At 42.0% G+C, this 27656-nt stretch overlaps 1 protein-coding gene across 2 annotated transcripts in view; it reads left to right on the top strand.

The window, feature by feature from the left end:
- The window catches only part of SUCLA2 (succinate-CoA ligase ADP-forming subunit beta), a 50257-nt gene extending 42369 nt beyond the window's left edge, over nt 1-7888 (top strand). For both annotated transcript variants that reach the window (XM_054014666.1, XM_054014674.1), the window contains 3 exons: nt 3976-4096; nt 4566-4654; nt 7067-7888. In XM_054014666.1, coding sequence (XP_053870641.1) covers nt 3976-4096; nt 4566-4654; nt 7067-7141 — 285 coding nt within the window. In that variant the 3' untranslated portion in view covers nt 7142-7888. The remainder of the gene's footprint in view (nt 1-3975; nt 4097-4565; nt 4655-7066) is intronic.
- Nucleotides 7889-27656: the final 19768 nt, after the last annotated feature.

Genomic DNA, 27656 nt, shown 5'->3' with positions numbered 1-27656 from the left:
TTATCCAGCCAGTTATGCACCCACCTTATAGTAGCCCCATCTAAATTGTATTTGCCTAGTTTATCGATAAGAATATCATGCGAGACCGTATCAAATGCCTTACTAAAGTCTAGGTATACCACATCCACAGCTTCACCCTTATCCACAAGGCTCGTTATCCTATCAAAGAAAGCTATCAGATTGGTTTGACATGATTTGTTCTTCATAAATCCATGCTGGCTATTCCCTATCACCTTACCACCTTCCAAGTGTTTGCAGATGATTTCCTTAATTACTTGATCCATTATCTTCCCTGGCACAGATGTTAAACTAACTGGTCTGTAGTTTCCTGGGTTGTTTTTATTTCCCTTTTTATAGATGGGCACTATATTTGCCCTTTTCCAGTCTTCTGGACTCTTTCCCGTCTCCCATGATTTTCCAAAGATAATAGCTAGAGGCTCAGATACCTCCTCTATTAGCTCCTTGAGTATTCTAGGATGCATTTCATCAGGCCCTGGTGACTTGCAGGCATTTAACTTTTCTAAGTGATTTTTAACTTGTTCTTTTTTTATTTTATCTGCTAAACAAACCCCCTTCCAATTAGCATTCACTATGTTAGGCATTCCTTCAGACTTCTCGGTGAAGACCGAAACAAAGAAGTCATTAAGCATCTCTGCCATTTCCAAGTTTCCTGTTACTGTTTCTCCCTCTTCACTAAGCAGTGGGCCTACCTTGTCTTTGGTCTTCCTCTTGCTTCTAATGTATTGATAAAAAGTCTTCTTGTTTCCCTTTATTCCTGTAGCTAGTTTGAGCTCATTTTGTGCCTTTGCCTTTCTAATCTTGCCCCTGCATTCCTGTGTTGTTGGCCTATATTCATCCTTTGTAATCTGTCCTAGTTTCCATTTTTTATATGACTCCTTTTTATTTTTTAGATCATGCAAGATCTTGTGGTTAAGCCAAGGTGGTCTTTTGCCACATTTTCTATCTTTCCTAACCAGCGGAATAGCTTGCTTTTGGGCCCTTAATAGTGTCCCTTTGAAAAACTGCCAACTCTCCTCAGTTGTTTTTCCCCTCAGTCTTGATTCCCATGGGACCTTACCTATCAGCTCTCTGAGCTTCCCAAAATCTGCCTTCCTGAAATCCATTGTCTCTATTTTGCTGTTCTCCCTTCTACCCTTCCTTAGAATTGCAAACTCTATGATTTCATGATCACTTTCACCCAGGCTGTCTTCTACTTTCAAATTCTCAACGAGTTCCTCCCTATTTGTTAAAATCAAGTCTAGAACAGCTTCCCCCCTAGTAGCTTTTTCAATCTTCTGAAATAAAAAGTTGTCTGCAATGCAGTCCAAGAATTTGTTGGATAGTCTGTGCCCCGCTGTGTTATTTTCCCAACATATATCCGGATAGTTGAAGTCCCCCATCACCACCAAATCTTGGGCTTTGGATGATTTTGTTAGTTGCTTAAAAAAAGCCTCATCTACCTCTTCCACCTGGTTAGGTGGCCTGTAGTAGACTCCTAGCATGACATCTCCCTTGTTTTTTACCCCTTTTAGCCTAACCCAGAGACTCTCAACACTTCCATCTCCACCTCAGTCCAAGTGTGTACATTTTGAATATATAAGGCAACACCTCCTCCCTTTTTCCCCTGTCTATCCTTCCTGAGCAAGCTGTACCCATCCACACCAACATTCCAATCATGTGTATTATCCCACCAAGTTTCAGTGATGCCAACAATGTCACAGGTGTATTTATTTATTAGCACTTCCAGTTCTTCCTGCTTATTACCCATACTTCTCGCATTTGTATATAGGCATCTAAGATACTGGTTTGATCTTTCCTCCCAGTTTTGTCCCTACCCTCCTTTCTCTCTGCCAGTATAGCCCACACTCCCTCTCGTTTCCGACCCATCTCCCAGGTCTCCATGTTCCCCACTTACCTGTGGGCTTTGCTCACCTGTCCCCGTCGAACCTAGTTTAAAGCTCTCCTCACTAGGTTAGCCAGTCTGTGTCCAAATAGGGTCTTTCCCCTCCTCGAAAGGTGAACGCCATCTCTGCCTAGCAGTCCTTCCTCGAATAGCATCCCGTGGTCTAGGAAGCCAAAGCCCTCCTGGCGACACCATCTTCGCAGCCAGGCATTCATCTCCATGATGCATCTGTCTCTGCCCGGGCCCCTACCTTTGACAGGAAGAATCGAAGAGAATACCACCTGCGCTCCAAACTCCTTCACCCGTACTCCCAGAGCCCTGTAGTCACTCTTGATCCGCTGAGTGTCACACCGCGCATATCATTTGTGCCCACATGGATGAGTAGCATGGGGTAGTAGTCAGAGGGCTGGATAATCCTCGACAATGCCTCCGTAATGTCTCGGATACGGGCTCCCGGCAGGCAGCATACCTTCCGAGATGAAATGTCAGGGCGATAGATGGGCGCCTCCGTCCCCCTCAGCAGAGAGTCTCCGACCACCACTACCCTATGTTTCCTATTCGCAGTGGTGGCAGCAGACCTCCCAGTCTTAGGGGTACGAGGCTTCTCCTCCTTTACTGTAGGGGGTGATTCCTTCTTTCCTGTATCAAGAAGAGCATAACGGTTACCTATTACGCCGGCGGGAGGGTTTGGAGCAGGGGTGGAGCACTGCCTGCTGCCAGAAGTAACCAGCTGCCAGTGTCCACCCTGAGCCATCTCCTCCTCCACCAGTGATGTATCAGCAGTCCTGTGTACTGGGACAGCTACCTCAGCTGTCTCCACATGGACACTGTCGAGGAATTGCTCGTGGATTCGGATGCTCCTCAACCTAGCCACCTCCTCCTGTAGCTCTCCCACCTGCTGCCTGAGAGATTCCACCAGCAGGCACCTTTCACATTGGATGGTCCCCCCAGCCTGGATATCAGTAAGTGGAAATTGCAGGTTACAGTCTCTGCAAAACCACACCAGGATCTGGGTAGAAGCATCCATGCTCAGGCGCTCTGTCTGGCTACTGGCGCAGGTGGAGGAGACAGAAGCAGTGCTGGCACAGTGTTGCGGGTCTTCCTAACCATCGTAAACCTCCCTCTGTCAAACTCCTGTCTGCAGCCCCCTGTCCGCTGAAAGGGTTGTTTAAGCAAGAAGTTTTGAATGTAGTTGGTTTATAGGTTTTAAGGGGAATAAAGGGAAAACAGATAGAACCGGCAAGGGACCCTCGCCCCCTTCCCACCTCCCTTGCGAAACTCCCAGTTAGCAGCCCCTGTTTGCAAAAGCTCCCTGGTCGCTTGTGCGCTGCTTTATAAAGCCCTGGCCTGTATGAATGCCCCGCCCACTGATTAAGGCTCAGCCACTTACCAGAGGCTTCTAGCTTTCAAACCTTCCTTTGAAGCTCACAGGTTCCAACTGCCAGCCACAGCACATGGTCCTTCAAACAACCAACCAACCAAACTGACAAACACAAGCTCAGCACACAGCAAGTAACCCCCAAACACAAACAAACGCACACTACAGTCACTTACCCCAAGGATGATCTAGATAATACTTAGTCCTACAATAATTGTCTTGCAGTACAGTAGAACCCTGTTTATTCGATCATCTATTATCTGACTCCATATAAACTTAACAGTGCGCACTGGTCCAGAAGCGGGCAATCTCTCATGTTGGCCACTAGATGGTGCTGCAGCCTCACACTGTCCCATATTCCAGATTAGCTGAATCTTTGATTATCTTTCTCCCAGTCCCAATTAGATCGGATAAACGGGATTCTGACATACATTATTTTAGAGACGAGTAACTTTTCTGCTGAATTCTTGTAGAATTGAATGAAGGTTTTCTTAAACCATGTGCTTAGCATTGAATTTCTGGAGCTTGAATTTTTAGAACTGATTTTTGCCCATCTGAGTGGGCTGAATCCCTTTATCTGATGTGATGGGCTATTTGCTGCTTGTTAAAATTCTTCATAATATTCTAGTAGGATGGTGGACTTGATGTGTGTTCTATCATTAAATGTATAACCCTACGTGTTTTCTGTATGTAGGTACTGGCTATTCTGGTGAATATTTTTGGAGGCATTATGCGATGTGACGTTATTGCACAAGGTATCATTATGGCAGTAAAGGATTTGGACCTAAAAATACCTATTGTTGTTCGGTTACAAGGTGAGCACTCTTCAATACTGTGTAAATCTGTCTTTGGATTTATGTTTGTCAATAGTGCTCCTAGGTGCTAGAATAATACTAATAATAGTGATCACTGTGTTTATCAGTTCACTTAATGCATAGCAAAATTGCTTGTATACAGAAGAATATTTTGTAAAGAGAAATATATACTAATATCTAAAATCCAGTGTTTTTCTTGATGACTCTATTAAATATTTATTTCTTACCATATTGTTTTTTGGTAACTGTTTAGTTAACATTTTAGAACAGCAAATCTAACTTGCGGCTACTGTAAATGCCTTCTAGTGTATACTGTACTTATCTCAATTTTGAGATGTCTTGGTAGATCTGTCCTGGAAAACTTGATCATCACCAGCTCACATGGTCTCTGATTGAAGTGGATAGTTAGTGGGTCATTATTTCATTCAGTACTGAATTCTGTTGTTTAAAACTCCTTCTCTTTCTTCAGGTACACGAGTTGATGATGCCAAAGCTTTAATAACAGCTAGTGGCCTCAAAATCCTTGCTTGTGATGACTTGGATGAAGCTGCTAAAATGGTGAGCAAGAAAGAGCTTTTTGCATAACTCTTCATAACAGATGGTATGCTTTAATATGAAGTCTTAGTAAAGTTCTATCTTCCCCCAGTCAACTTAAAACAGGAGTCTAGGATAAAATATTTGAAACCTTGAAGATCACTGACACTATGTATCCAAAGTACACCTCTACCCCCAATATAACACGACCCAATATAACACAAATACGGATACAACGTGGTAAAGCACCGCTCCGGAGGGGCGGGGCTGCGCAGTCCGATGGATCAAAGCAAGTTCGATATAACGCGGTTTCACCTATAATGCGGTAAGATTTCTTTGGCTCCCGAGGACAGCGTTATATCGGGGTAGAGGTGTATTTCACAAAGCAGTAATTAACTGGTAGGGCCGTAACTTTATAGGCAGAATCTATTTTACCCCAAACTAGGAACCTGCTCTATATTGCTAAAGAGGAATATTGACCAGATTATTACCTATTTTTATAAAAGAGCCAAGAGATCTTTAATTTTGTAGATGGGCAGAAGGGGGACCTCAAGTGAAAATCTCATCTGAAAGGCTGCACTTCTAATGGTGCACACCTCCTTGGTACTGTATTTTTAGGTCAACACTTTTAGTAGTTCAAGGCCAAGGTAAGTATTTGAACTCCCTAATAAGCAAAAGTGCTACCAGTGTATAATCTGAATCATTTGTAATGTTAGCTCCTGGGGTTGAACTCTCCAGAACTAGCTGCGTTCAGGGGAACAACCTACTCACCCTGATCCACAAAACTGAGTTTAAAGGCACAGTGGAAATCCTGTTAATGATCAACCAAGGGCTTGATCAGCTTACAATGCTTCTGCAGCAGAGAATTTGGGTTTTAGACCTATATTGCATTTGTATAAGGTGCCCACCATCCAAAGCTACTGGTACCATTTTATAAACGAAGAAATACATTTGTCAAGGTTAACATGACCCAAATTAATTTTTGTTAATTTAAAATTATATCCTATATACCAACAGGTAAATCATTTTAAAAGGTACTAGTAGTTTAAAAATAACATAAATTTCTCCAGAGAATATTTACTTGTGTTAAAAAAGCACCCTGAGGCCCCAGTTGGATTGAGGCCTATTGTTCTGAGCACTGTATAAATGTATATTAAAATATAAGGGTTTGACTACACTTGAAAATTAACATGGATTAATTTTAAAGTGCAATGTATGGGCATTTTCTTGTTCTGGAATGGGAGTGGCTTGTTCTTGTTTAGTTTAACCCACTTTCAACGTGGCTTAAACTAAACAGGAACAAGGCACTCCTGTTCCAGAATAAGAGTGTTATTCACATGCAACTTCCAGATTAACTCTTCGTAGACAAGTCCTAACTCCCTGAAGAGCTTTGTTTTAAAATAATGCAGCAAGTAGGTGTAACAAACGGAAGAGGGAAAAATGAGGGTGACAGTAATAGGATCACATGATTGTGTAGATTATTTATGCATAATTTGTTGGTTTTATAAAGTTATGAACAAACAATATCATTAGCATCTGTTAGATGCCAGGTGGCCAGCATGGATTACTAAACTAGACAAATGTGGACTAGAAATAAGGTGCATATATTAACAGTGAAGGTAATTAACAATTGGAACAACTTAATAAGAGTGGTGGTGAATTCTTCATCACAGGAAACTTCTTAAATTCAAAAAGAACGAGGAGTACATTGTGGCACCTTAGAGACTAACAAATTTATTTGGGTATAAGCTTTTGTGGGCTAAAACCCCTTTATCGGATGCATTCAGTGGAAAATACAGTAGGATGAGGGGGACGGATAGCTCAGTGGTTTGAGCATGGGCCTGCTAAACCCAGGGTTCAATCCTTGAGGGGGCCATTTAGGGATTTGAGGCAAAAATCTGTCTGGGGATTGGTCCTGCTTTGAGCAGGGGGTTGGACTAGATGACCTCCTGAGGTCCCTTCCAACCCTGATACATACACACGTGCGCACACACACTGAAAAAATGGGTGTTACCATACCAATTCTAACAAAACTAATCAATTAAGGTGGGCTATTATCAGCCAGAGAAAAAAAACTTTTGTGGTGATGATCAGGATGGCCCCTTTCAAACAGTTCACAAGAAGGTGTGAGTAACAGTAGGGGAAAACTTTTTCTAAAAGAGATGCTCTAGTTCAACCAAAGGTATTGGACTTGAAGCAGAAATTAAATTCAGGAAAGTCCTGTAGCCTGTGTCATGCATACTACATGATCACAATGGTCTCTTCTGGCCTTTAAATCTATGAATCTGTTTTTTTTTTTCTTATGGCAAGCTTTCTGACATCACTTTCTAAAATAGACTGTCTAGTTGAACTCCTAAAATTTAGTAGTGTCATTTGTTAAACTGTTAATATTTCTTGAATTATCTCTTTATAACTTTATTTCCTTTTCCCCCCCAGGTTGTGAAACTTTCAGAAATAGTGACCTTAGCAAAGCAAGCTCAGGTGGATGTTAAGTTTCAGTTGCCAATCTGATCTGAGTTGTCATGGAAGTGTCTAAAGTGTTATAGTCTCTGAAATACTGTGTTCTGTGGGTTTTTTCCTCTTTTTTTTTTTTTTTTTTTTTCTGTGTGGGGGTTTTAAATTGCTTGACAGGCGCACAAACTTTAAAGCACCTGGTTCTTAATGTTAATATTAAAAATGGTCAGAGTTCATGTAAAAGTGTCTGTATTGCTGATATGTAGACTTTTAGTTGCTGTCCCAACACTCCAGCTTCTGCTGCAGAATGTCGCTTGCAATATTCATTCATTTATTGTCAAAAACAAAGTTTTTGTTGGAAAATAGATTCTTCTGAATAAAATCTGAAGTTACTTTAATTGTATATTCATATTAGCTTCAGTAAAGATAAATACGATGACTAGACTTTCTAGCACTCATAATGTGGAGGAATGTATTGAAATGGTATTTTTTTATTGGAGACCTTTAATCTGCAGTATAATGAATGGATTTGAGCACACCAATCATAATGCATAAATAGTGCATTTGAATAAACCCAGCAACTTTCTAGAAGTGCATGGCGGATTTGACCAGTTAAATATCGGGACAATGTAACAATCACTACAAGATATACTGTAGCACTTAAGTCTTCATGGTTTCTGGTGTTATTAAAAAGCATCATGTAGCTTTGTATATCAACATTAAAGCATATTTCCTAAAGTGTGGCAGACTTGACATACAGATAATTAGAATGTCAATTGTAAGTTAATAAAATCTCTCCCAAGAGATCAGTATTACATTTTTCCTTTGTCCACTTTGATGAATAAGTCGCACAGTTAAGTGAGCCCGTGAAGGAATTGGTAGGGTTTAAACCAACAGGTGAAGAGGTTTTGTAAGTAAATCTGTAAAGCAGCGTGTTTCTTCTGGCACTTCTTCATGAATTGCATTGCAGCATATAAACTTATGGGAACTTGATATGTGATACAATGATGCTTTCATGTTGTCTAGTGTACTGTATTATACTAAAAGTGAACATACAGATCTTCCCAGTCTGGCTTCTCTGTACTGAAAGGCACTATAATAGGAAGGCACTGGAAAGCATCTGTGTTATGAGAAATTCAACTCAAACCAACCAATGGGATATCTTGTGTGTCATTTTGCTTACCTTGCAGCATTATTCAGTTTTAAGTGACAAAAAAAAGCTAAAGGAATTCAGTCAAATATAATAATTCTCTTGACTCTGGTGCTAACACACACTAAATTGACATTTAAAAAAAATCTAATTTACTTTTCACTATTTTGTTTGTTTTAACTTGTCATATCTGGGATAATGACAAGTTAAGTTAGTATCTAGGTACCTTCACTTGCTGGTTCTTTAGTATATTGGCAGTGTGTTGGGTTCACTGTCTGTGTGGAAGCTTTTTATTAGTTTTTATTACAATGGAGTCCAGAAGCCCCCATTGGGATTGTGTCCCCTTTGTGCTAGGTGCTGCACAAATTCACTTGTGCTACTGTTATTTAAAATGCAGTGACCTAGCTATACTCCCCTTTATGGTGCATTTAAACACTGAAAAAATGCCCTTAAAAATCATTTAAATTTGTGTTCTGTGGGTTGGACGTTACATCATTAACCTTGCTCCTGATACATGTGTGTGCTTGGAGGTACTGGCAGTGGATTTCACAAAGGGAACTTCCATAACTTCAGAGCTAAGAAACTGTCGGGGAAGAGGTGAGAAGAGGAAGGGAGTAAATGAGGTGTAGAAAAGTTTACAGAAAATTGTATGTTTGGGTGCAGGGCTGGGATTTAACATGTTAAATAAACAGCTGAGGGTTAAAAATTCTGCAGTGAAATCAACTGGAAAAAGTGGCTAAAATAGGTTGTTTTTAATAGGTTTGTGAATTAAAATCAGTGAAAGATTTGACTTTAATCACTTGACAACCCTAGTTTAAAAAAATTAATTGTGATTAATCGTGCTGTTAAACAATAATAGAATACCATTTCTTTAAATATTTTTGGATGTTTTCTACATTTTCAAATATATTGATTTCAATTACAACACAGAATACAAAGTATACAGTGCTCATTTTATATCTATTTTTGATTACAAATATTTGCACTGTAAAAAACTAAATAGTATTTTTCAATTCCCCCATTACAAGTACTGTAGTGAGATCTCTTTATCATGAAAGTTGAACTTACAAATGTAGAATAATGTACAAAAATAACTGCATTCAAAAACAAAACAATGTAAAATTGTAGCGCCTACAAGTCTACTCAGTCCTACTTCTTGTTCAGCCAATCACTCAGACAAACAAGTGTGTTCATTTGCAGGAGATAATGCTGCTCGCGTCTTGTTTACAATGTCACCTGAAAGTCAGAACAGGCATTCGCATGGCATTGTTGTAGCTAGCGTCACAAGATATTTACATGCCAGATGCGCTGAAGATTCGTATGTCCCTTTGTGCTTCAATCCCCATTCCAGAGGACATGTATCCATGCTGATGGTGGATTCTGCTCTATAACAATCCAAAGCATATGGTCTGATGCATGTTCATTTTCATCATCTGAGTCAGATGCCACCAGCAGAAGGTTGATTTTCTTTTTTGGGGGTTCGGGTTCTGTAGTTTCCGCAGCAGAGTGTTGCTCTTTTAAGACTTCTGAAAGCATGCTCCACACTTTGTCCCTCTCAGATTTTGGAAGGCACTTCAGATTCTTAAACCTTGGGTTGAGTGCTGTAGCTATCTTTGGAAATCTCACATTGGTACCTTCTTTGCGTTTTGTCAGATCTGCAGTGCAAGTGTTTTTAAAACCAACGACATGTGCTAGGTTATCATCCAAGACTGCTAAAACATTAAATATATGACAGAATGCAGGTAAAACAGAGCAGGAGACATACAATTCTCCCCCAAAAGAGTTCAGTCACAAATTTAATTAACACATTTTTTTAACGAGGTCATCAGCATGGAAGCGTGTCCTCTGGAATGGTGGCCGAAACATGAAGGGGCATACAAATGTTTAGCAAATGTGGCACAAATCCTTTGCAGTGCCAGCTACAACAGTGCCATGTGAATGCCTGTTCTCATTTTCAGGTGACATTGTAAATAAGAAGCAGGCAGTATTATACTCATAAATGTAAACAAACTTATTTGTTTTAGCAATTGGGTGAACAAGAAGTAGGACTGAGTGGACTTGTAGGCTCAAAAGTTTTATATTGTTTTGTTTGAGTGCAGTTATGTAACAAAAAAAAATCTACATTTGTAAGTTTCACTTTTATGGTAGAGTGCATTACAGTACGTGTATGAGGTGAATTGAAATACTATTTCTTTTCTCATTTTTTACAGTGCAAATATTTGTAATAAAAAGTAAGCACTGTACACTTTGTATTCTGTGTTGTACTTGAAATCAATATATTTGAAAATGTAGAGAAACATCTAAAATATTTAATTTCAATTTGTATTCTATTGTTTAACAGAGCAATTAAAGCTGCGATTAACTAAAAAAATTAATTGCGATTAATCGCGTGTGTTAACTGCGATTAATCGACAGCCCTACTTTAAACTTGAATTAATGTGCTTATAACTTGAAAAGTGATTAAAAATACATTAGGGAGGTCTGTGATTGTCTTAATAGACTTCCATATCAAATTTCTTCAATTTATGTGTGTTTCTGGTCAGCCTTGCACACTCAGGTTTAGTTTGTTATTGCAATTTTGAAAGAAAGCACACAAAGGTTTTTAAGGGCAAATTAGATCCTTGGTAATACCTGTGCAGCCGCACTACCGTCAAAGGATTTATACAGGTTTGACTTTATTACATTTCTGTTGATGCACAAGAACGGATAGAATCCAGCCCACTATTAGCTTGTAGAGCTAACAGAACTAAAAAGCAATAAAAATGTCTGCCACTAAAATCAGATACAACTAAATACCTGATAAAACTGTTCCATATGTTTAAGATGTCACTTTTTTATAGTAAGTTTTTTAGAGTAAAACTTCACTTTAAAATGAAGAGGTGAAAGTGGAGGGCAGAAATACTTTGACGTAGTTCAATGTGATGTACTAAAATTGGAAAACCATGCAAATGCTTTGGAATACAACTCATGGATCTTATTAGTCTCAAGATGGGTGAAGTATGATTTTTTTTATTATTATTTTTATTTGGACCAGCTTCTGTTGGTGAGAGAGAGAGAGAGAGAGAAGCCTTTGAGCTTACAGCTCATCTTGAAAGCTTCTCTCTCTGACTAACAGAAGTTGGTTCAATAAAAGGTATTACCTCACTCACTTGTCTCTTTAATATCCTGGGACCAACATGGCTATAACACTGCATGAATCTGGTTGTCTGATAGCCAGAACTTAATCTCAGTTATTCATGGCAATTACAAATATTTAAACATCCTTAAAATCTGTGAGGAGAGTAATACAAGTCAGCACTTTGTCAAAAGATAGTTATGTAACCATTAAAATATTAGCAAACCCAGGTGACTTATTACACATTTTTAGTTGGTAATCTTGATTCACAAATAGGTTGACTTCAGGTGAAGTATAAAGTCCTTTACCATTAAAATACTGTGGAAGTCTTGAATCAGGAATATCTGCATGAAAACTACAGTGGAGACATGAAAGTGACAAAGCTATCAGAGGAGAGCTGCATACAAATATTTGACCACTCACTTGAAAAACGGAGGTGAGAGCCATGTCAGTGGTGGGTATTTCTTTTTTTTTTTTTTTTTTTAAATAGTGATATGCTCTGAGAAGGTCAGACAATTCTTTAAGTCACTTCAGTATTGTCAAGCTTGCAGATTTATAATCATATGTTGTAATTTACTCTTGTAAAAAATTGTGAACTTTAGATTTTTTTGGCTGCATACTAATTACTATTCAAATAGCACCGGCGGCATGCAATGGCATGTAAAGTACATGGAGAACCTAGTATTTAGTTCATTTAACAAGGTACTAGGACTGCATTGTACACTTCAGTTTGGTGTATTGAGTTGTGATCCTTTAGTTTATTTTGCAGAGATTTTAAATTTTGCTGCAAGAGAAATATTTCCTCTCTACTCCATGTTAAACATGGAATTGGTAGTTTTATATGCAGTTTGCTAGATTACATAGCCTACATGAGTCTGTTTGGGAGGCTAGGAGAGGTCAATATTGCAATGAAGAAGAGGGTAAGAAGGAGTTGTAACTTTAAATGTAAAGATGAATCAAAATGATTGACTTCAAAAAAGTTCAGATGGAGTTTGTGTAGGCCCATCTATAAATGTAGTACAGAGGAATATGAAACATATAACCATGATTACATATTAGAAGCTCCTTATGTGGAAATAAAAGAAGCTTTTACTAGAATGCATAGGTTGTCTTCTCATGAAATCTGCACAATGTGCTGAGTTTTGCATCTGTCCAAATGCATCTTAAAAGCAAATGGCTTTTTTAAGAGCTATGCAAGCATTCTACCCTAGGAATTTAGACAAATATTCATCAAATAAAAACATCTCAGCTGTGTTACATCCCACAAAGCATCTACCACTGACTAAAGAGCTCATATTTAAGTATACTGCTAATTTATTATTGGCAAGTAGTACTACTGGGAAGCCAATGACTTAAAAGGGGTGAATTTTGTGCACTGTAGATTTTAAGTAAAATGGTCAGATGTTTTATGAAGATGACCCAAAATATTTGGCATCTACCCTACCAATTGCGGGATTGTGTGAAATACATTTTACCCTCCCATTCTGACTCTGGAGTATCTATGGTGATAGAAGCCTGCTGTTGACTTCCTGCAAACAGTACAAAAATATGTCTTCATACAGGATATATCAATTTTTTTAATAGTACCAGCCAGACCAGTGTGCTTTTATATAAGAGGAACTTGTACAAAGAGCATTACTTAAATGCAGATTAAGACGGATCATTAAATCTTTGGCAAAACTACTTTTCATGTTATGGAAATCCCTGGAACTGCTCATGAAAAGGGGGATGAAATGAGATGCTGAGGAAACTGAAAAAAGCTGGAGTAGAAGCGTTTGCGAAATGTCAGATTATAAATAGGCTTATTACTTTTATGTGGGGAGATACTATATAGACTTTCACTTAAGCACGGTTTGGAGAGCAGGTGCTATGCTCCCTGGAGCTAGAGAATGATTAAAAATTCCTCTTTCAGAAGAGTAATAGCAAGACATTTGAGTGTAGTTTAGTAGATAAAAGATCAGTTGTGTATGTAGGGGGAGTTAATTTCAAAGTAATGAGTGGAGAATTTTAAGTGCCATCAGTCAAAATAGCGAGCTGTTGTGTGATTTAGTTGGGGATTGGTCCTGCTTTGAGCAGGGGGTTGGACTAGATGAGCTCCTGAGGTCCCTTCCAACCCTGATATTCTATGATTCTAAAGAAAGGTACATGTAGGACTGGGAGAGCAGAGTGTCAGCCATCCCCAAACCTTTTATTCTGGAAAATTTCTACTCTGCTGCCTGATCAAAGTAGGGATCAAAAGAAAGAAGACCTGTTTCTCCAAGAAGTATTAGGGGGGATGGGGTGGGTACATGACCATATGAACCAGGCCCCACTAATGAGAGGAAAATCCAACCTCATCCATACTCCTTCCTGAGTGGCTGACTACCCTGTTTCCCCGAAAATAAGACATCCTCCGAAAATAAGGCCTACTTACAGTTTTGCCTCTCGTTGTAATATAAGGCATCCCCCCGATAATAAGACCTCCCCGATAATAAGGCATCCACCGATAATAAGGCATTTTTCATTTCTGAAAAATAAGACATCCCCTGAAAATAAGACCTAGCGCATCTTTGGGAGCAAAAATTAATATAAGACAGTCTTATTTTCGGGGAAACAGGGTATCTTTACTATGTGCCCCAACAACTCCTCATGTTAAGAGGAAAGGGCATGAGAGCTTAAGATAGCACACCCTATGTATCTGCCAACTTTTGAAGATGTGTGGCAGGGTCTCCCCTCCTGATGAAAAAGGAGCAAAAGATCTGTGCCTAACCTCTCTTCAATCTTGGCGGAGGGGAAGGGGTAAGATGTGAACCTCTTCCAGCTGAGGAGACCTAAATTGATTGGGCAAATGAGGGAGTGGGGAAAGGGAATCAAATGGCCCATTTTCTCCCCCAATAAGGCAAGTTGGATGGCAGGTAGTAAAAATGCAATAAAGCAAGGAGCTGGGGGAGGGCAGCAGGAGAGGGACTGTACAGTCACTCCCTCTGATGGGAAGCTTTACTGTTTCACATCATTTGGAGAGGCAGCCACATTTTGGTATCCAGTAGTTCCAGGTAAAACTTCTTAATCAGAAATGTTAGAATCAATGTGATGATATTACTATTTATCTTAACAGGCAAATATGGCTGACTCAGTTTCTGAGTTTTGATCAGTGCTGCAGGCTGATGAATAGTGTGTAGTAGCCTGACAGCTTGAAATTGTTTTTTCTGATTTGGAATAAAAAAATCTTGTTTTCTACAAAACAAAATTCTGAAAAACTTGTTTCGGGTCAATTGAAATGTTTCATAATTTAATTGCATAGATTTCTTTAATTTTACTTTATAAATCAGTATAATATAAAATTACAATCTGGTGGTGCATTTTCCTCAATGTTAAGTGTCTCTGGAGGCGTCTGTGAAAGTGAGCGAGAATAGACCTGTGTGCATATATGTCATGCATATTTTTTTGTCTGCTCTATTTATGACCAGTGAAGATTGTTTGTTTGCATTACTAGGGAATGTTGCTGCAGTGGTAAGGATTGCTTGTTAGGTAAGGCCAGTGAACATAAAGCGTTCATTTTCTTCAAGACTTAAGCCTGGTCTACGCTACAAAGTTAGGTAGACATAAGCTGCATTAGGTCGAGCTGTTAATGTATGTGTCTACACTACAGAGTCCCTTCCGCTGACCTAAAGGGCTTGTAAAGTCGGTTTCTGTACTTAACCATTGTGACAGGCGTAGTGCTTGAGTCGACATAGGGAGAGTGTAGATGCTGCATTGTGTAATTCGAATGAATTGGCCTCCAGGAGATGTCCCACAGTGCTCTGCTGTGACCGCTCTGGAGAGCACTTTCAGTTTAACTGCACATCAGCCAGGCACGCAGGAAACAGCCGCCCCCCTGTTAAAGTCCTGAGAACTTTTGAATTTTCATTTTCTGTTTGATCAGTGTGGAGAGCTCAACAGCACAGCTGGTCCTGCATGCTCAAGGCTACCTTCTGTCCTGGGCTGGTGGCTATGTGATAGTATGCCATCTTTGTCCGCCTGGGGCAGGGCAATAGACCGGGTCAGTCTTTGTAGTTGTTGTCATCGTTCCACAGTGAGCTCGTGCCCAATGTCAGCTGTCGTTGTATCAGGGCGTCTGGCCCTAATTCAGGTAAGGGGCAATTAGCATGCCCTCCTGGGCTTTCCAGATCTTTAGGAAGTTGATGTGGTACACCCGGGTCTCACGCCGCCACCTGGGCAACCAGACCTTATAATCTACTGGTCCCACCCTTCGGACTACTTCAAATGGTCCCTGCCATTTGGCTAACAGTTTGGACTCAGATGACTGGAGTAGCAACAAGACACAATCACCGGGTTCGAAGGTCCGCAGACGGGTGCCCTGGTTGTACCTCTGCTCCTGGGTCTGTTTATGCTTTGATTAAATTCTCATGGGCAAACCCTCCAAGCCTCTTAAGGTGCTCTTGCAGTTGTTGTATATATGGGATGGACCCAGTAACCCAGGACTCTCGTTCCTCCCAGGGCTCGTGAAGGAGGTCCAGGATCTCCCTGGGTTGCCTTCCATACAACAGTTCAAATAGGGAGACCCCAAGCGTCCACGGGGTTATCTCCCGTATTGCAAACAGCAAGGCAGGTAACAGTATCCCAATGCCGTGGATCATCTTCTACAAATTTACAGAGCATTGATTTCAAGGTCCTGTTAAATCTCTTGACTAAGCAGTCAGTCTGGGGATGGTAGACTGAAGTCTTCAGGGCCTGGATGTTTAGTAGCTTGCATAGCTCCGCTATTAGTCGGGATGAAAAGTTGGCGCCCTAGTCTGTTAGAATCTCTTTGGTATCCTGACTCAAGCAAGCATTTCTACGGGTTCCTTTGCTATGGCGGCTGCCATTGTTGAATGCAAGGGGATAGCCTCAGGGTATTGGGTGGCATAGTCTACCAGCACTAATATGTAGCAGAACCCAGAACTACTCTTTTCTAAGGGCCTGATTAAGTCCATGCCTATCCTCTCAAATGGCACTCCTACCACTGGGAGGGGGATCACGGATGCTTTGTGTATTCCTTTGGGACCGGCGCGTTAACACTTCGGGCAGGAAGCACAGAAGTCCCTTACTTCCTTAAGTTTTTCTGGACCAGCATCCATAAGAGCCACCCAGTGTAGGGTCCTCTCTTACCCCAGGTGTCTGGACCAGGGCACCGAGTGTTCCAGCCGCAGCAAGTCCTGTCGGAACTTACATGGCACTAGCAGTTGTTGAATCACTTGTTGGGTTTGTGGGTCCTTGGTTATCTGGTGTAGGTGCTCACTGTGCCCCTCAAAGCGGGGCTCTTGGGGTGGCCGTGGGTTGGTGTCCCTTTCCTCCTTGGTTGGGTCAATTGCTCCCATGCATGACTCAGAGTGGGGACCTCTCTTTGCTCTTTCAGGAAGTTCCCATCAGTCATCAGCCATTCATACTCCGCTTCCAGTGTCCACCATTCCAATACCTGCTGCTTTCTGCAAATTCACATGGGCAGGTAGGGGAAAAATGAGGAAGGAGCTAACTGAATGGACATTGAACGTGGGACTTCCTGATCACCTCAGTGCAGCTGTTTGTGGTGGTAACTCTTCACAAAACTACTGTTGCTGTGATATCTTTATTCCTTACTCCGATACTGTGAAGGCATCTGAGCCTAGATAGACAAACAAATTAGGGTTAAGCAAATGATTAAATACAGAGAGAATCAGTTATTGCATTGAGAAAAATGTGTGATTTCAGTAGTAAATCTTTCTAGTTATATGTACACATGGCAAACAAAAACCTACCACGGTAAAAGTGGTAAATTAATGAATAATAACGTCCCAGATACAGAGCAGCCTGGATCACTTGGTAAGCTGGGTGCAAGCAAACAATATGCCCTTTAATACAACTAAAAGTAAACTGTTGCACCTTGGAATAAAGAACATAGGCCATATGTGCAGGATTGGGGATTCTCTCTTGGGAAGCTGTGACTCTGAAAGACTTGGAGGTCATAGTGGATAATCAGTTGAACATGAGCTCCCCGTGTAGTTCTGTGGCCTAAAGGACTAATGTGACCCTAGGATGTATAAACCGGAGATTCAAGTAGGAGTATAGAGTTCATTTTACCTCTGTATTTGGCACTGGTGTGAACAATTCAAGGGTGCTGATAAGTTGGAGAGGGTTCAGAGAAAAGCCAGTGATAGAAGGCCTGGAAAACATGCCTTATAGTGATTGAGCTCCTGAGTCTATCTGTTTAGCTTGATAAAGAGAAGGTTGTGGGGAGACTTAATCACAGTACCTAAATAGGGAACAGAACTTTAATAATGGGCTCTTTAATTTAGCAGACAAAGATATAGCAAGAGCCAGTGGCAGGAAGTTGAAGCTAGAAAAATTCAGACTGGAAATAAGGTGCAAATTTTTAATAGGGAGGATAATTAGCATTGGAACAGTTTACCAAGGGGTTGTGGTCTATTCTCAGTCATTGGAAATTTTTAAATCAAGATTGAACTAGAGCATCTTTTAGAAAAAACATCCAAACAGGAATTAATTGGGAGAAGTCTTTTGGGCTGTGAGGGTAGGAGGGCAGATAAGATGATCACAATGATCATTTCTGGCTTTAAAATATGAACGTCACTACATGATTCGTGCTCAATTTCCAGAAGTTCTGAGTATGCTCAGCTGCCATTGACTTCATTTAGAGGTGACTCTGTTCAGCACTTCTGAAAATTAGAAAGCTGGGTGACTGGTGCCAGGGCACGTAAGTCAGTAACAGAGCCAGGACTAAGAACCCACAACTCCCAGTCTTGTGGATTGTCCACAAGAAAATCCTTCCTTTCCTTATCCTTTCTTCTCTCTTTTGATCTAGAGTAGCGGGTCTCAAACTGTGGGAAGTGACCCCAAAGTGGGTCATGGGTTCCCTTTAATGGGGGTCGACAGAGCCAGTGTTGGACTTGGTGGGGCCCCAGGCAGAAAGCTAAAGCCGGAGTCCCACTGTCCAGAGCTGAAGCGGAAGCCTGAGGGCTTTGGCCCCAGACTATAGCCCCCAGTGCGGGGCTGTAGAGTAATACAGGGCACTGGGTTCATAATTTTTATGGTCAAAAGGGGATTGCAGGGCAATGAAGTTTGAGAACTGCTGATCTAGAGCAGAGGTTCTCAACCAGTGGTCTGGGGCCCCCTGGGGATGGGGCTGCGAGCAGGTTTCAGGGGGGCCACCAAGCAGGGCCAGCATTAAACTCACTGGGGCCCAGGGCAGAAAGCTGAAGCCCTGCCACGTGGGGTTGAAGCCCGGGCCCTGAACCCTGCCAGCCGAGGCTGAAGCCGAAGCCTGAGCAATGTAGCTGTGGCACGGGGCCCTAGGCAATGCCCTGCTTGCTACCCCCTAATGCCCGCCCTGGCTTTTATATGCAGAAAACTCATTATTGTGACACAGGTGGGCTGTGGAGTTTTTATAGCACGGGGGAGCCTCAGAAAGAAAAAGGTTGAGAACCTGTGATCTAGAGCATTTGGGTCAGGCAATACAAAATTCATCAGTGTCATACAACATAGTATATGTGACCCGGACACAACTCATTCTAATGAGTTCTAATTCACAGGAAAACATGGCCATACTGTGTAATACAAGGTCCAGAGAGCACTGAGCAGGGAGTGGCATCCGTAGTCATGCCAAGAATTGGGTTGCCTGGGAAAAAACCACAACAGGCTTTCTGGGAGCCTTGTTTGTGACTGGCACTCTGCTCCCAGAGCGAGCCAGCTTACTTTCCTCTTCTGTCTGTATCTAGCCTTGGGTAGCTGTATGACATTTTAAATGTACAGGTAAATGGCATGTCTGTGTCAAACATTTACTTTCTCAGTGATCCCAGAGGTAACCCTAATTAAAATAACCCCAAAGTACAGCACTTCTATTAATTCCAAACAGTACAGTTTTCAAGGCTAGTCCTGCAGCATTTAGGACCATTACCTCACACACATCCTTATGTTCACAGTGGCAACCTCCACCCTTTAGTTTCGTTCCTTATTAAAAAGCATATTGCAATAATGTCATTTATTGTACCAACTTCTATTGGTGAGAGAGACAAGCTTTCAAGCCACACAGAGCTCCTCTTCAGGTCCGGGAAGGGTTCTCCCAGTGTCAGAACAAATACAAGGTGGAACAGTTTGTTTAGCATACATAGTCAGCACATGTTGTAAGGGATTATTCAAGGTAGAGTGGCCCATTAACACCTTTGCAATCATAAGACTAAAAGGGGGGGGGGGGATAATTGGTTACAGATTGTTGTAATAAGCCATAAATTCAGTGTGTCTGTTCAGTCCATGAGTTTTAGTGTCTAACAGAGTAATGAATTTAAGCTCCCAGCTCATCTTTTGGAAGTGTTGTGCAGGTTTCCTTTGAGGATGAGGACCGATGGGTCAGATACAGAATGATTGCTTTGTGAGAAGTGTTCACCCACAGGTGATAGGCTGTTTTGTCTTCTATCATTTTCCTGTGTGAGTTCATTCAAGAGCATAGTGATCATCTGGTTTCACCTACATAATTGTTGGAGCATTTAGTGCACTGGGTGAGGTACACCACATGTTGTGATAGGCATGTGTAGGACCTATGGATCTTGAAAGGTGTGGTGTGAGGAGTGTTGATCATTGTAGCAGTGGAGATATGGCTGCAGGTTTTGCATCTATTGTTCTGGCACGGTCGGTGCTGCTTTGCATTCATGTGTCCTGGTCCATGGGGAGCTTGCCTCTGATGATGAGTGTGGAGAAGTTGGGGCATGGGCGGTGGGTATAATAGGTCCTCAGCCTCCCCTAGCCCAGTTGCTGCCGCCGGACCTCAGTTGCAGGTTTGGAGGGTGGAATTTTTGCTTTTTATTATGTCCCATGCAGGTTCCGTGGCGACTGAGGAGATGGTATTTGCTATTCAGCTTCCTGAGTTGCTTCCTGATCTCCAGGGAGATTACTGATGAACCCAGAAAGCTGAATAACACATATTGCCGCCTCAGCTGTCCCGGAACCTGCATACTGCATATCAAAAGCTCAGATTCTTCTGGAAAAGAGAAGACGCCAAGAACTTTTGAATTTTCCCGCAGGGTGGCTTGGGGTCTGCAGAGGGGAGGCGCATCTGTGGTTGCTCCGGCCAGCCCACAGCTCCTCTGAGCAGGTGGGGGGGGGGAGGGGAGGAGGCTCAGGGCTCTGGCTGGCCCGGCACTCCTCTGGCCATGGGAGGGGGAGGCAGGGGGGCTCTGGCCATGGAGGGGATGGGCAGAAGGGGTGGAGCTGGGGGCTAGCCTCCCCAAAGTGGGGCTCCACCTGCTGCCCATGAGTTGGGGTGTTTGAAGGCTAGGGGTTCAGGACAGATTTTTTTTTTTTCTAGGATGGGGTCTCCATTGGGTATGGGTTGTAGTTGTTGGGTGTTCCAGTATGGGGTGGTAGGTGACAGCTAAGGGTGTGCAGTCAGAGGGGGTTTTATTTCTGTATTAAAGCAGGTTCTCTCAGGGTATTTGGGTGACCCGTTCCATGATGTGAGCTATTTCTCTGGTGGAGTGTCTTTGTTTGGTGAAGGCGGGTTTGAGTATGTTAAGGTGTATATCCTGGACTTTCTCCTCTTCTTTTCACCTTGCAATTTGCTGAGACACTGGGAGTACCCTTCCCAGACCAAAGAAGAGCTCTGTGTGGCTTGAAAGCTTGTTTCTTTAACCAACAGAAGATGGTCCAATAAAAGATATTACCTCACCCACCTTCTCTCTCTAGTATCCTGGGACTAACACAGCTACAACTAAACTGCATACTGTGAACATAGTGAAGTCCGATGTCAGCTTTTTCTTGGAAAATCTCAAGTCCTGTTGCCATGTGTTCAAAGCTGCTGCCACTGCTTGCATAAAAGGTGTAGTAATGAGTAAAGAACAGCATGTACAGTTTCTGGAAAAGGGCCCTGGTGTTTAGAAAACAGACTAAAGGATTGCACTTGAGATGAATTGTTGGCAAATGCCAACATGAAAGATATGACCTGGTCACCTTTTTTAAAAAAGGCCTGGCATTGAATTGAACTGCATGAGGACTTTTAAAAGCACCTGGTTGCAACTATGGTTTAAAAAAACATTTGCACAAAATAAAGGATTTGAAAAGACCACAGGTTCCCAGAACCCCTAAACAATAGGATCAAAATGTCAGGCTGACATTGTGCAGTTGCAGAGTACACTTTGCTTATGCATTTCAGGCTGACATTGTGCAGGCTTGCACACTTTGCTTATGCATTTCAACAATACTTTTCAAAGACTGCAGGGAGTATATAGGGGATAAATCTGAGCTACAGGACAACCACTGCCTTTCAAATCTACACAGCACGGTGGATAAATCTTCAGAGGGGAGTCAGCTGAAGTACATAATGTCTTAGGAGAGCATAAGTCATATCAACTACAATTAATATATTTCAGCCTAACTAAGACTATTGGCTTGGGGGCTAGGGAGGGCAGGTGGAATGGAAATTTGTGAAGCTAATTCAGAACTGATGTTTGTAAGTGTATAGCCCCCCCCCGTGTGCACACTCATCCATCTTCGACAAGTCCAGTCAGCCCAGGATCTGGAGATTGTTAATACAAGGGTCATCCCAGGTTCAATTAGTTGGCATTGGAAGCTCCTCTCTCTCTCCGTTGCATCATAATATATCATATACATACTTGTGCCTAAAACTAGGGCTTGATCTAACTACTGAAGCCTGAGGTGGGTCTTTTGATTTCAGTGGGTAGTGGCGCAGACCCTTGTATTGTAAACTGGGGTAGGGATCCTGTTACCTGTTCGGCACAGTTTATTAATTACATAGTACTGCATACACACCGATGATGCTCTATAACTTAAGTTATTGGAGAAGAAAGCTAGAACAGCATGAATCATCATGACCCAAATCTCTATCTGCCTCTTTCCCCCACTGAATTTGCCCTTGTTTCATGGGGATTTGTTCCTCTCCTCGCAGCCTAGTGCACACTTAAGAAAATCCTAGATCTCATCACACCTTTCTTTTGATCTTTTCCCCAGTAGCCTTGTCTAGGACTGAATGTCAGCTCTTTTTAATCCCCATAGTGTCAGAGGTTTCCTCTTGAACATCGTAATGGGCCATTAATATTAATAAAAATGAGAGCAGCCACTATGTCTGCTTCTGAGGGATTAATGAGAACTGGAGATTGGCTGCTCATAGCTGACAAACCACACATGCAGTCATTGGAATGCGAAATTTTTTTAATGCGAGTTACTGCTGGAGGGGAATTGCCAGAACCTGTTGTGAGCACTGCTATACAACCCCATCGAAGATGGCTAATCTTGGCGTATCACAGAACACTTCTGAGGAGCAAATGTTTTACCTTTGGTGTGCACTAGATTGCATTAATTTCCCTGAGGAGGAAACTCTTATCCCCATATGAGATCTTTACACACATTTCAAATTACATACAGTGAATGCTTTCAGGATCAACTTCCACCTCTGAAGTACATATCCTTTTGTCTAGGAGAGATGCAGTATACTGTATGTAACATGGATGAAGTGTGGTCTGGTGAATAGAGCTCGGGACAGGAAGCAGAAGACCCAGATTTTGATCTCAACTTTTACTGTGTGATCTTGGGCAATTCACTTAATATCCCTGTTACAATTTCCTCATCTGCGAGAATGGGATAATCTTGCTTGCTTCACAATGGTGATTTAAGGATTAGGTCCACATGGTAATCCCCATCCCCACATTGATGAGTAGCTACTCCACTAGCAATCTCTATGAAGTCAATGGGACCACTTGTGTCAGTAACAGCTCACCAGTGGAAGCCAGGAATTCACAATCTCTTCCTAAATTAACATTTAGATAATACTTTGACATCTGCAGATGGAAGGTGGAAGGGCTAATTATTTTATGGTATTACTTTTTAATTTTCTATTGTACAAGTGGAAGAATCTCCTGGGGTGTATTCTTCCATCACCGTGTCTGGCATTCAAGCCAGATTCTTCTCACTGTATTGGTTTAACAGCATTGTAACCGTATTGAATTCAATAGTGCTGCTTCTCACTTACACCAGTGTAAGACGAGAATTCTTCCACCAGCAAGAATTACTTGCATGAATACCTGAAGCAGTGATGGAGAGTGGACTCTCACATCTAGCCCTCACAATAAAAACAAGAACCTGGATATCTTTTAATCAAAGACTATCATTAGAAATGATCTTGTGCTATTTTTCTTCTTTTCTTTTGTTTTACAGTCAGAAATTGGCATAGTGAGCCATCCAATTAACAGTATGCCTTTAACTGTATGTAATTTCAATTCCTTCTGTTATTTTTATCCCTGTTTATAGGAAATGGATGTCCCCATTTATTTGATTCCATCCATTTCTTGAAGTAAATTTCTAATTGATCTTTAGATTGTGTTATTGGAAGTCCTGCAGTGACCCTCAGGCTGACAGCGAAAGGCCTATTTCCTAATTAGTTTATTCAAATTTTTTTTAGCAATTGGTTAATTTCAGTTGAAGCAGGATATAGTGCTGTTTAAATGGGCTGGGCTTTGAAATCAAATGTGTTTGTAACAGAGCAGGCTGAACTCCACCGTTTGCAGCAAATAGTTCTCTCCTCTCTCTCTGCCGTCTCATGTCCAAAATGCTGACTCAGACCCAAGTTTTCTGTTGGTTTTAAATGTCTGGCTCCCAGGACTGAGTGCGCTACCTGTTAGTCTCGATGATGTGGGCTGAAAGTTTCAAGTTCAGATGAACATCTTGATTTCTCTGAGGGTTTAAAATTCTCAAGAAGTAGCAATGAGAGGCCAGCAGCTTGTTTTTTTTCATAGACCGTGTCCTGCTTTTGAACATACGAACAGCCGTACTGGGCCAGACCAAAGGTCCATCTAGCCCAGTATCCTGTTTTCCAACAGTGGCCAATGCCAGGTGCTTCAGAGAGAATTAACAAAACAGGTAATCATCAAGTGATCCATCCCCAGGATCAGCACCTTGTACAGGAATGAAAATAAGCTGGTATGGTCCAGTATGGTGTACTGGTAAGAAAAGCTGTCTGTACCAGCAGGGCCGCTGATGGGTTGGGGTGAGGTGGGCAAAAGGGGCAGCTGCCCTGGGGCCCAGTGATTTTAAAAGGGTTTGGGGTTCCCAGCAGTGGCCGGAGCCTCTGGTCCTTTAACTTGCTACCAGAGCCCTGGGACTCCTGGCTGCTGCCATCGCTACCGCACCAGCGTCCAGAGCCTTGGGCCCTTTAAATCACTGCTGGAGCCCTGGGCGGTGCGGGCCGGGCAGCGCTGAAAGGGCTGGCTGGGGGAGTCTGACCCTAGCCCCTTCTGCTCAAGGCCACACCCCTTCTGCTTGAGGCCCCGCCCCTTCTGGGGGCCCAGAGCCACCTGCACCAGGACCCCGGCCCTGCATAATGACCACCAAGTCAGACATTTCCTTTGCAGTCAATGGCCAGCTGATCATTAATTACCAATCGATGTCTGAGCTAGAGGTCATCATTGCTTAAACAGTCCAATAACACGTTGACTGTAAAGCTCTTCTTTTGAATTTAAATTTATCTTAAAGCAAGACAGGAACTGACTTAGAACATGGGATCCCTGTACTGTTGATGTGTCACAACTGTCACATTTCAGCAACCTGAAGGCTTCCAAAATGAGACTCAAGAGTGTCTCTTCTACAGAGAACCTTTATTTTCAAACATAATTCTTAGTTTTTGCTTAGTAGGTGGGTCTTTCCCCATGTGCACTTTCATATTGTTGTAGTGAGCAAATTGTTTCCATCTTTGTTACACTGAAGTGGAGTTGGTTTGACGGGCAGCCAATTGCTTGGCTCATAACTGCACTCCTGGGTTCAGCCCTGGATTTATACTCCAGCGATTGGATCAGGAGGAGAAAAATGAACTGCAGAGTAGATAAATCGATTTTCTAGAGTAATGGTTTTCAACTTTTTTTTTCATTTGTGGACCCCTAATAATTTTCAGATGGAGGTGCAAACCCCTTTGGAAATCTTAGACATAATCTGAGGACCCCCAGGGGTCCACTGACCACAGGTTGAAAACCACTGCTCTACAGTGGTGTCTGCTAACCTGTGCCAGATGAGCAACTGAATGGTGCTCATGAGGGAGCTGTTCACCTTCCCAGAGAGGAGGAGGAGGAATATCAGACAGCATTCAGAATAAGGAAACAAATAAAGAAAGAAAGCTAATTAGAAACAGAGACAGAGACAAAAAACTGGTGGTGGTGTAAAGCTACAAGAGAACGTTTTGAAGCACATAAAATACAAGTTGCTGTAAGTGAATTTTACTCTGCACAGGAAAGAGTAAATGTTAAAGCAAGCTTGAGTAGTGCTCTGTTAAAATGTGCTTCATGTAGATTTGGAAGCACTGTTTGGTGGTGGCTTTGACCCAGATTTTTAAAGGTACTTTGGTGCCAAAAGATGCAGGTAGGCACCTAGAGATGCCCAACTTTCATTAGAAATCAGTGGGAGTTAGGCACCTAGGTGCTTTTAAAAATTCCCCTAGGGGATTTTTAAAAGCATTTATCTGCATCTGTAGGCACCTAAATATCCTTTAAATGCTGTCCCTCTGTTCCTTCTTGGTTCAGTTTAAAAAATACTATCTATTCACTAAAGGAAGAATTGGTAAATATTGGGGGCCTGCTCCTGCATCCATTGAACTCAACAGCAAACTCTCAGGGACTTCATTAGGAGCAGCATCAGGCCCTCTGTTCCTTTGGGAATTTATTACTGGGGAAAAAAAGAAGCACTCAACTGCAATTTTTCCTAATTTAGTGTTTAGTGGAGCTGAGCCAGTGAAAGGAGCAGCACCCAAGGTAATGAATGTAGGCTGCCCAGAACATTGTCTTTACTGACAAGCCCTTTGGAAGGAATTTGTCTCACCCTTGCATTTCCAACCCACTTAGTACCTCTGATTCTGGTGCAGGAAGAAAATAAGCAGAAAGAGCACTTCAGCGCAGAAGCGTGTATACAATGGCTGCTGTGAAGCTGTTTGAGACCCAGAGATGTCTAAAGTCTGAAGGAGCTAGTCCTTGTGGGAACCACCCTCTGTGATTTGAGTTCAGAAGGGGACAAGAGCCTTTGTTGTGAGAGAGAGAGAGAGAGAGTAAGCACTGGCAATCAAAAGTCACAGAACTAGAGTTCTGCCCAGGTGGGGGAATTGTAGCCCTCTCAAGTGGAAGCCAAGGGCAGTGTGATGGTTCCCTGAAGTACGAACAGCGCTGTTTTCTGAGCTGTGTTTGCTCTGCTGTCTTTGATGGCTCCTATTTGGAAAGCTGCCATTTTGTAGATGCAAACTAAAGGAGCTGCTTGGCTGCAGGCCAGCAACCCAACTGCCTAATTTGTCAATGAAAACTTTCAGGAATGTGGAAAGTTTGCTAGAAAGCAAGTCTGTCTTGTAACCAGACCACCCCGTTCTTTTCCCTACGTACATTGGAATATCTGAGTAAAAGTAGGATTATGTGGAATATCTGGGTAGAACTAGGACTATGTAGAACATATATACATTATACAGAGAGACGCACTTAACTCTTCAAGATGTGCCCATGAAGAAATGGAGTAACTAAGTGAAATTTTTACTGGGACTCTTGTCTTCCCTCACCCCACTGCCTTTTAGTTTGTATGTTATCCTCACCCTGTGGCTCACCTCTCCATTTAGATTCAAAACCCTTTGACTTTGAGTGAAATCCTGGCCCCAGTGAAGGCAGTGGCAAATTTCCCATGGACTTCACTAGGGTCATAATTTCACCCTTTGTCTTTTATTCACTCTGTAAGCCAGACCTAGCACTCGTTGAGCACCATAAAATACGTAAAGTATAATTAATTTCCTAGCTGTATCTGCCTGGGGCGCATCTCTCTGGTCAGGCAAGTTGAGGGAAAGATCTTTAGGATCATCAGATCTTTAGTATCTGGACATAGGTATGTGAAGTAACCAAAGCCACGTGCAGTAATATGGTTCCAGATTCATCCTTGAGATAACTCCAGTAAAGTCACTGCATTGTTATAAACTCTGGAAACCTCTAGGCTCACATGCGTACATCACCACCACCTGTCAGGATACTGTCTTGTTCGTGATAGGCCTCTGTCACCGGATGAGAGCTTTCTTTTATAGATTCTTCTCCTATAAAAATACAAAAATCTTCTCTAACAACAATTGTAATGAGGTCACTATGGAGCCAGGGCCATGTGTTCACTCATTTCTTGGCCCTGGATTTAGGTACAGAGTCCACCTCTTGCAACAGAACTTTGCTCAAGAGTCTAACCTTTAATTAAAAAAAATTCTATGAACCAAATACCATTCGATGAATTCATGTTTGCCTGAGTCTGCAACCAGCCTGAAACGAGAACTCTCAGAAAGATGTGCACTGTCCCAT

Source organism: Malaclemys terrapin, chromosome 1 (assembly GCF_027887155.1).
Source record: "Malaclemys terrapin pileata isolate rMalTer1 chromosome 1, rMalTer1.hap1, whole genome shotgun sequence".
NCBI classification, from domain to species: domain Eukaryota; kingdom Metazoa; phylum Chordata; order Testudines; family Emydidae; genus Malaclemys; species Malaclemys terrapin.
This window is presented reverse-complemented; position numbering and strand designations above follow the sequence as displayed.